Below are 16665 nucleotides of genomic sequence, written 5' to 3'. Positions count from 1 at the left end.
GCGGGAGAGCGCGGGAGGCGGTTTGAAAGATGGCGGATGAGGTTGACCAGGTGAGTGCCTCTTCGCTTCTTTCAGGGGAGGGAGGCAGCGCCCAAGCTTCTTCCCCTGCTTCCCCTCCCCTCCTGCCGGCGCTTCCCGCTTTCCCTCCGCGGGCCTGAGGAAAGCTCCGCGGCTGGAGGGCCTCAGGGTAGAGGCGGCTTTTGGCTGCTGAGGCCGGGCAGAGCCCCCCGCTTGGGCAGCGTTCCTGAGGCGCAGCCCCCGCGAGGGGCCGGTTTCTGTGTGAGATGAAGAAACCCCACCGAGGGCCTCGGTCCCTGTGCTGCCGCTGAGTGTGTCGGGAGCGTGGGCAGGGCTCGCTTCAGGCCCGTTTCCCTCCGGAACCGCCGGAGGGGGAAACCAGAGGAAAGCTGCTGAGGAAGGTTCTCTTAGCTCTGCCTCACTGAAGTAGCGCGCTGCGGGATGTGCACAGAGATGCTCGCACATCTTAGCTGTATCTTAGCGTTATCACCCCAAAAAAATAGATCTTAGCCCGATGTGCATTCAGTTTTCTAAGCTGCACTGGGGCCTGGCGCGCCTGCTGTGTTGTTGGGCGAGGCCTCAAGGAGTGGTGGGCCTTTGGGGCAGTGTGTGACCCAGCTGAGTGTGCTGCTAAAAGTGTCGGCGTGTGGTTTTTTTCTGGCCGTGATTTAAAGGCACAGGTGTGGAGCTGGTCCATCTCCTGGCTGGTTTGTGCAGATGAGGCTTTCTGCTGCAGTACAGACAATGGCTGCTGGTAAGGAGTGCCATTTATGTAACAGTATGCATGAGGTGTGATTTGCAGCAAACTAAACTGAAGGCTTTTAGTGAATTTTGCTAAGGTTGGTGAATTATCTGTAGAGTGGTAATATGAGCTGCACTCGGGTTCAGCAGGATGTGAAGGAATTATTTGTGTATTAGCATCTATGTTCTTACCTGTTTTCTGTGTCTCACGAATACTGAGGAATGGAGAAGTTCACATGCTGCTTCTGTACAAATAACTTTTTAAATTTTATTTTTTAGCAACAAACAACAAATACTGTAGAGGAGCCACTCGATCTCATCAGACTCAGTCTAGATGAGCGAATCTATGTCAAAATGAGGAATGACAGAGAGCTTAGAGGCAGGCTACATGTAAGTAAAACTTTCAGAACACTACCATGCTAAGCCCTGGGCAGCCTTTTTTCATTTACAATAGTGTATTACACAGACTTACCTGTAATATGCCATAAATTGTTTAAAAAATTAGCTTAAAAACACAAGTTGTTGTATCTCACAGTTAAAAGTGTGCAAATGGTTGACAAGGTAGGTTAAAAGTCATCTTTGTAACAAGGGCAGAACCCTTTCTCTTATCAGAAGTGTAATGTGATCACTGGAAAAATCTAATTTGTTCAGTACTCTGTTTGCTATTAAATGCCTCTCTAGAGATTTAAGAGGTGTATTTAGTTTTTTCTGTCTCCTGGATGATATCAAGCAATTAATTCTACTGGTTTTTTCTATTTCTGTGTCTGTGAAATAAGCAGTAATTCTGCAGGCCTCCTCTTGTGATGTAGCCTGAGGTGTCTTTAAGGCTGAATTAAGAATGAGACTTCTAAAATACTGAGTTTTGGTTGCATTGTATGAATTATAGCTTTTCATATTATTAAGTTAACTTCAGGCAGTCAATTCCAGGAGGCTGGACTGGCAGCAGACAACGTGTAGCTGGTTTTGTGTTAATGAAATGTCTCTATCTCTGAGTTCTTGCATCTGTCCTTACTGAAAGCTTCAGAGTTATTTCCTGGAAGAGCATTTCAGTGAATGAAAATGGCTTCCCTTTTTTTCTTAATGCTGCAGGCTACTGATTTGTTGGCATTTGTGTTTGAAATCATAACTATAACTGATACTAGTGGCAGATTTTTGGTCAAAATCATGTTAAACTATATGTCTGAAAGTCTTGCTATAATTTTCATTTTAGTGAGCTTGTGTTTAAATTTTTAAAGAAGTAATAAACTAAGTTCATTCTTACAGGCATATGATCAGCACTTAAATATGATTTTGGGTGATGTGGAAGAAACTGTAACTACAATAGAGATTGATGAAGAAACCTATGAAGAAATTTATAAAGTAAGGACTTCAGTGTGTTTATCCCCATAGAAAACTTTTTAAAACCTAAACTGTATTGTGTTGTTAAAGTAGTTTATTGCTGGCTACTTTTTGAACCAAGATCCAAAAAAAGTTTTGGGCCAAGTGTTAGGAAAGTACAAGGGATCTCCAAAAATGTGGTGTTAGTTGTGTCGATCTCTTCAGCAAGCCAGAAGGTTGTATGTCTGAGCTTATGTTGTTGTTGTTTTCTGAGTGTTTTGGTATTTCTTGAGTTGTTTCTGGTGCTTTGTTATGCTTGAATTTGCTCATATGCTTAGCAGGCATGTTTTGTAAACTATGCTTTTGTAAATGTAAACTTTTTTTCCTTCTCCATAGTCTACCAAAAGGAATATTCCGATGCTGTTTGTCAGAGGTGACGGCGTTGTGCTTGTAGCTCCCCCATTGAGGGTTGGTTGAAGCAGTGAAGGATTTAACCCTGTTGGAAAGTTTCAGGCTTTTGGACATTGGTTCACATTTCAATCATGTGTCTCAAAATTCTGGACGTGTTTTTTATAGGGTGTTTTTGTCAACTCTTTTGGGAAGGGGAGGGAAGGAGAACCGGTTTGTCTTGCAGAAGGTACATGTAGTCAATTGAAGCAGTGTAAACTCAACCTGATTTTCTCAGAATTGATGTAACTCTTGTAAATTGGCTGTCTTGTCACATCAGTAAAAGAATCTTCATCCTGACAATAGTGCTGTCTTAATTTTTTGTTTCAAATAAATTTGGTTTATCTTTCAGATTTGACTTGTCATGTTTTTGTTGAACACATTCTTATGATCTTGTATAGAGCTTGATCTTGTATAGAGCCAGTGCTATATTAAGTTGCAGTATGTACCCTCACTTTCTGAGGCAATAGTAACTTTTGTGTATGTTGTGTTAATTCTGTCCTTACTAATACCCATGTTTGGCAGATAGATGTTTGGGAGAGCAATACTACATGAATCTACTATGCTATAATTTATGGCTTTTCTGTGTTCAAATTCTTGATGCACATCCTTGTAGCAGCTAAATAGTGTATGTTTACACACCCATCTTCTACTTAGGATAAGTAAAGAAGATGGGCTTCTTTACAATGTTTTCAGATGCCTTTCTTGTGGCTTTGTTAACAGAGCTGTGACTTGCAAGGCAGAAGTAGAGACCAAGTTTGTTGCCTTGCATTCTGTTAAGTTGCCTGCTGCGTGCCTCCATTTCCCACTGTCTGGTGCCTGTTTCAGTTCATTAAATTCTGCTGAATGCTTAAGATGCTCATTAGGTATCTGTAGTGAAGGTACACTAGAACCCTGAACAAAGCTTTTTTTAATACAGACTTTGTCAGCCCTACCTTGTTTGCAATTTATTCTCATTATTGTATGGGGGGAGGGGAAGAACTTATTAAAATGTTTTATAACATATGTTTGAAAGGCACATAAGATGTAGCTCTACACTATGCCACTTCCTACAGAGCTTGACTTCATAAACTTAATTTATCTATGTTTTTAAGCATGCTCTGTGACGTTAACAAAAGCAGCTTACTCTGGCACTTTCTCTTATAGTTAGTCTTCTTAACTTATGTGACAGTGGTGTGGAATGCCCTGGTGAGCTTCAAGCCAGATTCATCTTAAAGGAATACTAACTCTTTTGGCAGTAAGATATATATATGCTTGGAAGATGAATAAGGAAAGCAGCGACTGATTCCAAATCTGCTCTGGCTTATAGGTGGCATCTGTACTCAGTTGTTCTCAAGCTTTGGGATGGATTGAAAAAATAGGAGTGATAGCTGACTGAAATGTGACACTATTGCTGAGAATTAGTGTATTAATAGCAATTACAGTCTTAAATTTTTAATTATGTGGAGACTTACTACCATATTCCTTGCACTTGATTCTAGAAAGGACAAATAGCTTCACTTGTGTGTACACAAGAATTTGTTATCTTAAACCTGTATATGATTGTATGATGCTGTTTGCATATTTGGGTCCCTTGTATGCAACTGGAGAAGGTGACATCTGTACAACTTACTACTGTAACATTTGAATAAAGGTATGTGTAGTGCTTTTGTAGCAGACTTCCCTCAGTGTAACATCCTTGCTTCAAGTTGGTCTGGCCATGAGATGACAAATATCTTCCATGATTCCTGTTGGATCCATTCCTGTCATGCTGTCCCTGCAAGAGTTGGCTCCCATCAGCTCCTGTTCCCTGTGTACACAACCTTTGATGTTGGAAGAAAGCTAGTGATGCTGCAACTGTTCTGGAAGAGTTCGAGAATGATTGCACCGAAATACTTCTTAGTATTATCTAACTTTCAACTCCTCTAGGAAGTCAGTATAAATGTTTAGGGGGTGAGTAAGAATAGGTGAACACAGTGATAGTTCTTCAGTTCCCACATCTAGGAACAGGGAGAGGGTATGTTTCACAGAACCTGAGGAATTTATCTTCCTTTAATTAGTCGACTTCCTTTTTGAGTCTGGTAAGTCCCTTGCTATGTATTGTCACAGTATGTTACAGGCTGAGCATGTATTCTCTGAAGAAATACTGCTGGTTTGGGCTTGGCTTTGAACTTGCTGCCTGTCAATTTCATGTGTGTAGTGTTGGCTTGGTGGTATCCAGAGATAGAGTATACATGTACCTTTCAGTCTTCTCTAGTCCTAATTGTCCTTCAGTTTTCTTATTTCCAGGTTGCAAACAGATTTTCTATGCAAACATTTCTATGAAAGCCTGCCCTATTTCTTTTTGTACTGGATGATTTTTGAACTGGAGGACTGACATGATACAAAAAATGTTGGTACATCAGGAACTTCTGCCTTGATATATTTTAGGACTAATATCTGTTAATAACACCTGTTAGGTTCTCTGAGAATCATAACAGATGAGAGGTCTCAATTTCCTTTACTTGAGCCATATTTGCCAGCATAACACATTTATCTATCTGTATGTCCAGTAATTCTGTATTACAGAGTACCAGCACAGTTGAAAGAGGACACCTCCCCTGACACAGCTCTTCTACATAGCTCACCTGAATCCCTGTAGAACTCTTCAAAGGTTTCTCATTTATCGCCTTCTGCTTCTTTAGAAGTTTTAAATGAAAGATTATGCATGGTGGTTGCTAGCTCAACTATTGTCTAATAGATCTCTTGGTTATTTACTGTCTGATTATAAAGATTGGTTATTGTTAATGACCATGAAACATCCAGTAGAATCTTGTACAGACCCTCCAATTTGCAACAAGCTTTCCAGAGTGGGAGCCAATCTAAGCTCCTCCATGATGAGTGTGGATTAAAAAGAATACCTTGAAAAAGCTTTTCTGCAGTCTTGTATCTTTTTTTTTCACTTTTCTTTCTATTTTTTGATAATATGTTGGCTATACCAACCCTCTGTCAAGATTCCTGCTCCTGATGTGTTTGAAAAATAATTCATGGTTAATTTTTCTCAAATAATTGCTCAAGATTTCTCAAATGCCTTTTCAAATGCCTTGCATTTTTAGCCTGCCAGAATTTTTAATATTACTCATCTTCCTGAATGTTGCCTGTTAATTTCTAGTATCTTTTTTATAGATAGTAGTAGCTGCCTTCCTAGTAGCCTTCTGGTAGTTTTTATCCTTTAAAGTTTGCCTTTTTGGTAGGTAGTAGAGTGATTTCTCAATTTATTGTCTTTGAAGAATTCCTGTTTTGTCTGCAAATATTTGACTCTCAGCAGTTCTTCTTTAACAGGATATTTATTATGCAATTCCCTTTTTCAGCAGTGCTGGTATAGTTGGACCACTGGTGTCTTACTGCTTTTGTGAGTGTCAGTTGACTGAAATTCTTGTGTGGACTCACTGTACATTGATTTTTGAATCTCACACTTGTAGGACGCTAGATGGGGCTGCATGGCTTCAAATGCCAGCTGGGCTGGCTTTGCCTGACTGATGTATGTAGCCTGTGTCAACAGGCCCTGTAGTTGTACAATTAGTCATTTGTTTTTAATTAGGATGGCACTTGCTGACAGTTTTAAATTAACTGTGCTGCTCACCCATAAGTAAAGATCAAAATATGTTTTGATGTTTATGTAGGCACAGACCAAGCCCCCAAAAGAGTTAAAGTAAAACAGTCTGTGTGCCTTGTTTTGTCAGACTTTAAAATCTATGAACTCCAGACTAGCAGCTTTGCTAGTACCAGTAGCTGAAGAATTATGCTGTATAGAATAAACTGTGGTTAACCACTTTACTCCACAGGCACTGCTTGGAGAAGAACAGCACATTGTGTGGTATAGAAGGCTGCTTCTGCACCCACTGATTCAAGTGCTTGTTGTATGACTGTCCAATAACTTCACAGGAGGGCTTCACTGCAGTTAAAATTCAGCAGGGGGAACAGCACTTAGAGTGTATGTACATTGGATTCCCAAAGTGACAAATATTTCCATTTATGTCAATTCACCAACACTGCTGCCTTCCTGAGCATGTAGAAACAGATTATGATCCAGCTTATGTATTTGAACATGACAGAATTTTGTTCTAAGTCATGTAGTGTTTTGGGGTAATGTTTTTTTTTAAAGTTGCAGAGATGACACTGTACTTCATTCCTACTCTTGAGCACAGGACAAGCTCAGGATTTGGATAATAGGTTATAGAAAGACTTGAGAAGTGTGAGCAATGGCAGACTGCTGCAGGGACTTAAGAGTTGGAAAAGAAGAACAGTATTGATGATGCTGGGAGTTCTGCAACAACACTCTCTCCTCTTGGTGCTTCTGTTCTTGTTCTGTAGGCATTGGAAATCTATAACTTGAAATATTTAAGAGAAGGAAGCTTGTAAGCCCTTAGAATTCTTATTAGAACTGTAGCACTGAGAAGGGAGCTGTTTCAGTGCAAGATGACAAACGTGCATTGTTTTTTGGACTGATGATGACATGTACAGAAAATCCCATCAGGCTTAAGGTTTAAGACATTCATGCCAAGATCATTGATGGGCTGAATACATCATTACTAAGGGTGTAGGAGTCCCATGTTTCTAAACAGGAAGCTGCTTTCAAATACTAAACAAAAAGAATGGGAAAGAAAAATAGAAAGTTCTACAGAAAATTGGAGCACAGTGTCCAAGCCAGCCTTTTTTTTTTTTTTGGGGGGGTGGGGGGGTGAAAGAATGGGTGGAAGGAAGAGAATAGAAGATGTGGGTTGGAGCGGAAAGCAAGAACCACTGACGGAAAAAGATGTAGTCAGAAACCCTGTTTATGAGTGGATTTTTTCATTGTTACCCAAATTAGTTTGAATGGAAGAGAGGCCCACTCCCAAATTTTGGAAACTTAGGCCAAAAAGCCTATTTAGTTTTACAATGGCATTTGATCAGTTTATGATGTGACTGCCTGCAACAGCAAGAGACTGGGCATGATGCTGACTGTCTGTGTGAGTGGACAAACTGTTGCAGAAAACACTGCATAAGCCTTTGGAAGCTTTGGGTAATGACTGATTGTGAAGGGGGGTTTTAGCAATGTTTTACTTTGTATGGTGCATGCTGAGAATGAATATTTATTTAAGGTGCATACAGTAATTTTTGGAAGAGATCAGAATAGTCCAGTGTAAACACATTTTGAGAATTAGAAGGTTGTTACTTGATCCAGAGCATGTAGAGTATTCCTTAGTCTTACATATTTTTATATTCTGGAAGTAAGTGATAGCATAAACCTTAAATGGAAAAGATAAATTTTATTTGTGAAGATAGTGTTCATGTGGCAACATAAAAGGTTCTTGAAAACTGGGATAGCTCCAGAAATTTCAAGAAGCCTGATCTGTTTTATACATTTAGAGAAAAAAAAGATATCCAGTTTTGCTTTGGTTCTAACAATGAAAGTTGCTTTAGGTTTTTAGAAACAGGTTTTTTTTAATTAATTGTCTGGTAAAGACCTTATGCTTTATGCAGCTGTGATGGATAAACATGGTGCTCTTTGATCTGTTGTTTCTTGGTTCATGTCACCCAAAGCCCATGAGAGTAAATTGTTGCTCTCTGCTGTAGATGATCTACCATCTTGTCCAGCCTGTTTCTGGATGATTTGAGCAAGGAACTTTCACCAGTGTCTTTAAACTGACACGTGGAAGTTCCATAAACTCTGCTGCAATAGTGGAACAATTTTAGACTCCACAGAAGTGCCTGAGACCTGTTTCTTTCTCACAGCACTCAGCTGTTGCACAGAAAGCTTATAATCTTTGTTGGTATGGAGGCTGCAAAACCCTCTAGTTTTATGTAAATCATTACATCAAATGTGGATGTCACTACAGCCTGCCCCTGAACACTAATCGGTGTCAAATACTGGGTAAAATTTTGAGGAAGTCACATGATCCCTTTCCAAATCTGATCTATAGAAATTGCAGAGAAATTTAAAGTGAAAATATGTCCAAAATGAAGTGCAAAGCCTATGGCTGTCAGAACTGAATGCACCACTGGATTCTTCCAGAGCCTTCAAATTTCAGTGCCAGGAAAAAAAATAACCAGACAAGTAAATGGTGCTCCAAATCTTGATTTCTTTAAATAACCTCTGCAATAGATGGCTTACTTTGTCACTCATCCTTAGTGTATAATTGCTCTGGTTAAGTTAGCTTTTCATTCTGTAAGGGTGACCCAGGCTAGGTAATTACCTTTTTTGCAGTAGGTGACTGTTACTGGCATTACTGTGCAGTAGGTGCTGTGGTAAAGCAGCATGTTGTCATTTGTTCTGTAGCATCTATCTTTAGTAGGTTTTAGTAAAACAGTTGCCTCCCCCACTGCCCAGATGTTGCATTCCAGTGGTTAGCAGAAGTCTGAGGAAGAAATGAGATATCAACAGATAAAATCTGAGAGCTAATTTGATTTGTTCAACATTTATAATGCATTCCTCCAAGCTAAATTCTTGTTGACTGAGGTGCTGCTTATAAATGGCAAGAGATCCAAAGCCCAGAAGAACACAATATAGTTAAATTGAACACAACTCTTAATTTTTTTTATACCAGACCTTCTGATTGTTCCTGCTGCCTATTGTTGCAATTAAAATATTCAGAGTTCTTTCTCTATTAATGCTGTCCTATCCTTAAAGCACAGGTTCTAACCTCAGTACCAGCTAATGGAGATTTTCCTCATGATTAAATGTTAAGCCTGTAGACCTTTTTTTTTCCTGCCTTCATTCCCTGAAAACCAACCTAAACCCAGTATTGCTGTATATGTGCAGCTTCCAGAGTCACATCATCCTGTGGGTTACACAGGAGATCTCTGTCCTTTGTACTTAGCCCTAAGGCCACCTGTCACAGCATTTTTTTCTCTCTTTTGAGGCAGTGTGATGTCTACACTGTGGTGGTTTTTTTTTCCACTCTCATGCACTGTGTCTTGGGTTAAGGAGAAATACTTTACATGTGATGTTTCAAGTATTGAATATGAAGCTTACTGTGTAGTTTTCCATTACTGCTGTTTTCCTCTGGATTTTATTTTGGTGTTGCTGTCCCACAGAAAGGTTTCAAGATTTCATCCTTGTGAAGGGCTCTGATATCTCTGGTATGAAACTTCCTGGACAGGCATTTCTCCATCTTATCTTTCTGGTACCAGGTTTGAGTCACAGCTCTGAAAAGAGGTGAGCACTGTTCTTTGATTGGCACAGCTGTGCAGAGAAGACAATCACAGAAATAGGAGTATCATCATACTTACAAGAGAGATCTGCTTGTTCTTGATACAGCTTCTCTTCTGCTATCTCTATTCTTTCAGTACAGTTTTGTCTCCTATAATCTTGATTTTTTTTTTGAAAAGGATGTAAGCTGTACATCTGATTCAATAAAAGTGACCCGTTTCATCACAAAAAAGTAACTTTTAAGATATAAAGAAAAACACTGACCAAATCTCCCTTGCATTTTCCTTCTTTTGAAGCCCATAGCTACTTAAGTTGTCATCTTCAAGAACTTACTCCAGGATGTTCTTTATTGTGACTTAGTTTTTTTCAGTGCTCTGCTGTTCTCCTCTAACTAGTAATTAGGATTTTTAAAAGGAAAAAAAACACCCAATTGTCTTAAGTGTCAGTGAACACAAACATCTGTCTGTTGATGAAGCTTCTGTAGAGATCTCAAAGATGGACATGACTTCATCAAAACCACCTTTTCTCATCAGCTGTTCCACAGAGAATGCAGCCATGTAAGGAAGGATTTAACTTGTAGCTGTTCAAAACATGTAGGTACATCTCTCGAGCATTTCTTTTCTGTTCAAGGTGTTTCTATCCTAGGATATCCTCTCATTGTGCTGAAGGAAAGGTGAGTAGCAGAGCATCCTTTGAACTAATCATCCACCCACTTGTTTTTTTGTTAAATGAAAGCTTTGCCTGTGGTATTAGCAGTTGTGTTGTGCTAATGTTAGTTATTAACCCCTAGGATTTTTATTTCTGGTGAGAGTTAAATAATGGCTGAATATCTTTTGCATGCTGAGTTCTGAGTGCAAAAAATATAAAAAAATGTTTGAAAACTTAATTTTGTGTCTGACTACAGAAATTTCAATGTCCATAGATGTGTTATACAGTTTTTGTAGTATTTTCTTCTTCTATCTTGAGGCAAATCCCCTTCTCAGGGATATTCTAGTCTTGGAGGAAATCTAATGTTGTGCTTCCACTCTTGAAACCCACTGTTACAGCACTGCTTGAGTTCTCTTCTGCATGTCTGGCTGTTACATGCAAGTCTGTGTGATGGATGAGGGAAAATTTCCAATGTTTTGAAAGATATCCAGTGCTTGCTGATAAAGGTGCTTTTGGGACCTAAGCAGGAATTGTTGGCAGTGTCTGAGCAGCTTGGGGAACTGACACAGGTAGAAAAAAATCTGCTTCAACCTGAATGAGTTCTCTGTTCAGTTCAGAGAACAGGAGCTGCCCTAAGCCAGCACTGCAATTGAGGAAAAATGTTTATTAAGCTACAGCTTAAAGTAACATCAGAGACCCCCCAGTGAAGAATGAAGGTTTGAGTCCCTGCTTTAGCTTGATAGTACTGACATGAAGCAGGAATATATGAGTGTTCAGAAGAACTGAATGTGGTGAATTGTGATCTCAAAAAAGAATTCCTAGGGAGTATATTGAAGGTGTCCCCACTCATCATACTTAGTTTATTAAAGGCATAGACATTGAAAAACAAACAACAAAAAAATAAACACAAAACGCTCTCAGCTAAACAGATGACATTTAAAAGACTAAGTCTGACTGAAATTTGAGAAGAATATTCAAGAAGTTGTTTTTTTTACTTTATGAGAAGTTATTCACCCACATCTTATACAACAAAACTGAGATTCCTATACGGAGTATTTGTAAACAGAGCATGAAAATATATGATGTAAGCAGCCAATTTGCCCTGAGCAGTTTTTTTCTCTTGCACAGGGCCCTTTTGCATAACTGTTCCCTTCAGTCTGGCTCTTGTGTTTATGGGCCGGATAATTGTGAGAAACTAATGAGAACACTTTCTGCTTCTAAGGACTAGGAATTTCTGGGGAAATCTGGAATTTCTACATGTAGTAACAGCATCCAGAGACATCAGGGTTACTTTCTGTAGGATTCCTTCACAGACTTTTCTTCAAATAAATATTATTTATAAGTTAGGAATGAACTTGGTATTTTGTGTCCTTTGAGCAGTGAGCTTGGGACAAGAGGCTTTGTCTTACCTTTCCCCCTCCTCACCCCCCACTGGGGAAAACTCTAGGGAGTTGTATAGGGTGACTACTAATCCTTGGTGTGTGTCTCAGACCAGCAGAAGCAGTTACTGCAGGTTATGCTGACCTCGGGCTGGGTTCTTTTTCTTTTTAGTTTGCTTATTAGTTACCATTCTAACCCAACATCCTTTGTTTCAGACAGAAAGCCATTGCAAGAATGCAATAGGAAGGGAAGGAGGAATGCTTAATTCATAAATCTGAGAGCATTTACAAAGAAGGCTATAAATTCTCATCTAATTTCTTTCATCTGAAGAAAAGAAAGCAGGATATTGCAATTAAACATTTTGTTTAAGACTGCATGCTGGGACTGTGGTAGAACTGCAAATAGGATACATTGCTGTCCTCTGTAAAGGGTCTCATAAATCCATGAGCCCAGTAATGCAGGCTGGACACGAGTACATGGATCATGGTTTCCACTGTTAAACTGATAACATAGCATAACATAACAATAACAAAGGTATTGGAGGGGGAATCAAATTGAACCCACAGGATGAAATTTAGTTTCCTTCAATACATACTGCAAATATTAGTGAGTAATATTAATAGAAAACAAGTTTCAGTGCTAAGGTTTCTTTCTGGTTTCAATATTAAGAAGGTTAAAATATACTTCTGAGTCTTGAAAAAAATGATTCTATCCTGAATTACTCCATCTCTTTTTCTACAGAGAGCTGATAGTGGTTGATCATACTGCAGCAAAGTTCAAGTCAACAAAAGGTAATTCAAAAGACAGTGCTAGGCTAAGAAATGAGATGTGATCCTCAAATTTGGTCCAAAATTTGGAAATGGGAAATTATAATTTATTCTAGTCCTTTCTTATTCTGTTACAGCTGCTAAATAATTTGGGTGTCATGAGCACAACTGGTACTTGCATAAGGGCTTTTGTACTGCTAGCTGTGCTGCTACACTAGCCAGTAAACTGACTTCATTAAAACTTTTGGCATGGAAATTCTTTGTCTCTGCATTTCAGTCTGTTCTTAGCGGTTTCACTGGTGTATTGAGAGCTTTTCTGTAACATTTTTAATGGTAAGATACAGTATGTGTTATATTATTTGTTATATATTGCTAATTAATTTCCACTGGCAGTCCGGGAAGGTAGGTTATGCTACAAGTTCTATTTAATAGTTATATCATGAAGTCCTGTAAAGATATTAGAGATACAGCTACAATTACATTTATACAAGCTTCATTTTTGTAACAGTCCTTGATGTTTAACCCTGGGTCATATGATATAAATTATCTACTGTGCATATTCCCTTGTTTATGTGAAACTTTGCATGGCATTGTCCCTTGCTGTCTTTTCAGACATCTTTACAACCAAGCATATACTCAATTTCTGTATGATTTTGGCTGTGTATCATTGGATTTTGGTGAGGTAGGAGGGAAATGTACTTGGTTTATGTTTTTAGTGACTTGTAAATATCAGCATAGGACATACATTACATGGGAATGCACATCATCAAGAATCAGCAAACTGATGGGTGAATATATACACTGTCAATCACTAACTTCTGAACAAGAAGCAGCCCTGTGGGAACTGTGCTGGCTAGATAAGTTGCACCTAAGTCTCATCCTCTTGAAATCCAAGCTAAGCTCCCCACCCCTGAGCACTTAAAGACAGGGCAAACTGAGAGCCTCCTCGGTGGTGGTGTACAGTACAGCTCACAGAAGGTACAGGCCCTAGCATGTGATACGTGTTAGGTTGGAGCAAGATGGAGCACTGCATGTTGAGATCCTCTAGTCTCTGTGGGCTGTACCTCCGGGTGCTGAAGATTAAAGCTTCAACAGTGTGAAGATTTGCATGGGCTGTGTTTGGCCCACAGGCTATATTCACCATCCCTCATGTTCACTGGAATGTGGAACTTTCCAGCCTGATAGGGATTGTTTGTTTTTTTAACTGTTTAACAAAATAGAACTTGTAATTATCTGACCCTAAGTGGGAGTCACTTAAAATGCATTAGTGGAAGCCACAGGAATTTCCATTTCACCCATGGCTCACACGTAACTCTCATTCTAAGCTTTTCTATGTTGAGAAACCACCAACTCAACTGTGGATGAACTGTCTTTACTGGCGTGATGTCGCTCAGATTGATGCCAGGCATTCTCACTTTAGACACAGGCTTTTACACAGTAACCCTGCATATCCCTTGGGTGCACTTTTACACAAGTGTGAACTCCCCATTCTGGCTTCTTTGAATTTTGAGGCTCAATTGGTAAACCACAGCACCCCAGCTTATCCTCTGTGGATTCACCAAGGAGACTTAAATTCTGAATTAGTTTTACTTTTTAGAGAAATGACGCAAGCAGTTGAGATAACCTTGCAACTAGACAAGATAACCTCTCTAAAATAAAACAGAATTCACTGGTTATCTGAGTTACAGAGTGCAATGTCAAATAATTTTCAACAAGGTTTCAGGCCATTAAATTTCTCTCTGGTAGACTCCAGCTTCTTCAGCATACTGACAGTGGCTTCATTGATCTCTCCTGTCTCTAGAGTGTCTCTCCATGTTTGTTAACAAGTATCTTTGAAGGTGGATAGGACTTCACCTTTAAATGTCAGTTCTTGATAGTTAATTTCTACTGTTTTTGGCAAAATATCCTGTCTCAGATGTAATTTTCCATTCAAATCTGTAGGAGACAATGTACAGGTTGGGTTTAGATGAATGGAGATCTACTAATCTGATCTTCCAGACCAAGGAAACACAAGGAGGCTTTGTGTTTTCCTCATCCTCCCAGAAAGCATCTACAAAGGTGATGAGGCATAAAGAGCAATCGTAATGCCAAATATCCTTCATATAGGATTGTGTGAATGATCAGATACAATGGAGGAAGGAAAACTGTGTGTGCAGCAGTTTTGCCCAGGCTGGCCTTGTGGCCTTGTTAACTTGATGATCGAGGCAGGGGGAGAATTTTTCCTGTTTTTCTCCTGGAACTTCTCTGATCAATAGACTTTCCAATAGTTACACGATGGAATGACAAAAATGGTCTTATTTCCTAAGAAATGTCCCTGCTGGCAAAGTTTTTAAAGGTCTGGGAGTTTCCCTATTGTATTTAATGGAGCCTTTGGCTCATAAACACATTAAACAAAGAAACAATAGATCCCTAGGGGAATTTTAAAAGCTGAAGTGTAGGAACTTTAATAATATTATGAGGACCTAATATGTCTGATGTGGGAACTTAAATCTGAGGCAAGAATTATGAAAAAAATGTTCGAAGTGAAGATTTAATTACATGTTTTATTGCTAATCATTTATTATTAGATATACAGTGCCAGAGACACTCCTGGAGCTTTACAGATGATTACAGAATAGCAATTCCCAGATCAAAGATCTTGATCATGCAATCTTTATTCATGTAAATATTCCCCATGGTGCCTGCTCTTGTTCCATGTTAAAACTCAATAATCCCCCCCCTAACACAGCCCATCACAGACAATTACAAGAACTTCAGCAAGAGAGCACTGATTAATTATCTTCCCAGAACAGTGAATATTTCAGTGCCATATATTGTATGGATAAAAGATATCTATTGTGTTTTAGCAAACCTCACATTTTTCTGCAGCTTTAACTCTTAATTACAGTGTCAGCAAATATTAAGACGAGTTCCATGATAGAATCAGCTTATTTCTGGAAAAAAAGAAGTCCACTGGCTTGTCCCCATATGTTTTGGACTCTGTTGACTTAATAGAGCCAATTTATTTGTGTGTAATTGTTCCTTAAGTATCTAGTATAGAAAGTTTCACCTTCAGAGACAGATGCTGAATGTGAAGTACCCCTGCAAGCTATGCAGATGCCCAAATCTCTGTTTGCAGAAGGTTCTGCTTTTCTTTGTTTTATCCTGTGACACTTTGCACTCCACTGGAAATGCCACCAATGAGCAATGCACTTAGATAGTTTTCTTATTATGAGCTGGAATGGCTGTTGTTTATCCCCTGGGTTGCTTTAGGCAGCCACAGAAGTGAACACAGCTTGTGCAGCCATCTTTTGGCTTATGTCCTTGAGATGTAACAGCTCTGGTGGGGAGACAGAGATCATTGTGTGCAGAAGGCAAAATAAGCTTTTTTTTTTTCCTCCTCTATCTGTTACAGGACTTTAATCTATTTTTTTGCAGCATGCTGTCCCATTGCTCTAAAAGCAGTGACATGTAGCAGAGAAAGGTATTCTGGCTAGCAATGTGTGATTATCTACATGCTTAAGATTCCAATGTAGTGATCAGGATTCAGATTCCTATCTGAATATCATCAGTCTAGACAGTGGGTAGGGAATATTGCTAGAGGAGGCAGTTTGGATGTTGCCAAACATTGCCTCCTCTTGAAAACACTTTTTCTTTCAAGGTTGTGTTTAATCATTAAGATTTAAATAGTCTAAGGTGTCCTATAATTACCCAGGATGTTAGTGCAGGAATGAGCATTGCTCTGGCCAGTAGCTGGATGCCACTGACTGATTTTGTGTTTACAGCTAGTAGTAGGGAAGCACTTTTTTGTGCAACTCAGATTTAGAAACTTCCTGCCATGAGATGGTATGGTGGTCAGGAGTCTGTTAAAAAGGAGCTATGGTAATTTATGGAGTGTAGATCCATTTGTGACTGTTAAACACAATAGTTTTGATGTGATCACTCAGTCTTAAACTGTTGATTAGTGGAAAGCAGGAGGATGTCCCTTGGGAAGAATTTCTATGCACACCCTGTTTCTTATACTCTTTACCTTAACTTCTGAAAACAAAGTACTGGGCTAAAGGGAGCTGTCAGCTGGTTCAGCATGATTGTTCTTACATTCTCATGTGTGTTCCAGGTTCTTGGAAACTTTTGATTTCAGACTCTAATAATGTGGCTTATACCATTATTAATCCTCCTTGTATTTTATTCACAGCCACGCAACCCTGCCTAAACTCC

At 39.2% G+C, this 16665-nt stretch overlaps 1 protein-coding gene across 1 annotated transcript; it reads left to right on the top strand.

Annotated features, from left to right (window-relative positions):
• The first annotated feature begins 1 nt into the window (after position 1).
• On the top strand, positions 2-2874 carry LSM3 (LSM3 homolog, U6 small nuclear RNA and mRNA degradation associated). Its single transcript, XM_051627913.1, has 4 exons — positions 2-50; positions 1039-1149; positions 2023-2118; positions 2473-2874. The coding sequence occupies exons 1-4, from the start codon at positions 30-32 to the stop codon at positions 2551-2553; spliced, it is 309 nt and encodes a 102-aa protein (XP_051483873.1). The 5' UTR covers positions 2-29; the 3' UTR covers positions 2554-2874.
• The last annotated feature ends 13791 nt before the right edge of the window (positions 2875-16665 follow it).

The sequence above is a fragment of the Apus apus genome, chromosome 9 (genome assembly GCF_020740795.1).
Source record: "Apus apus isolate bApuApu2 chromosome 9, bApuApu2.pri.cur, whole genome shotgun sequence".
Taxonomy (NCBI): domain Eukaryota; kingdom Metazoa; phylum Chordata; class Aves; order Apodiformes; family Apodidae; genus Apus; species Apus apus.
The sequence above is the reverse complement of the archived record's forward strand: the minus strand, read 5'-3'. Positions and strand labels throughout refer to the sequence as shown.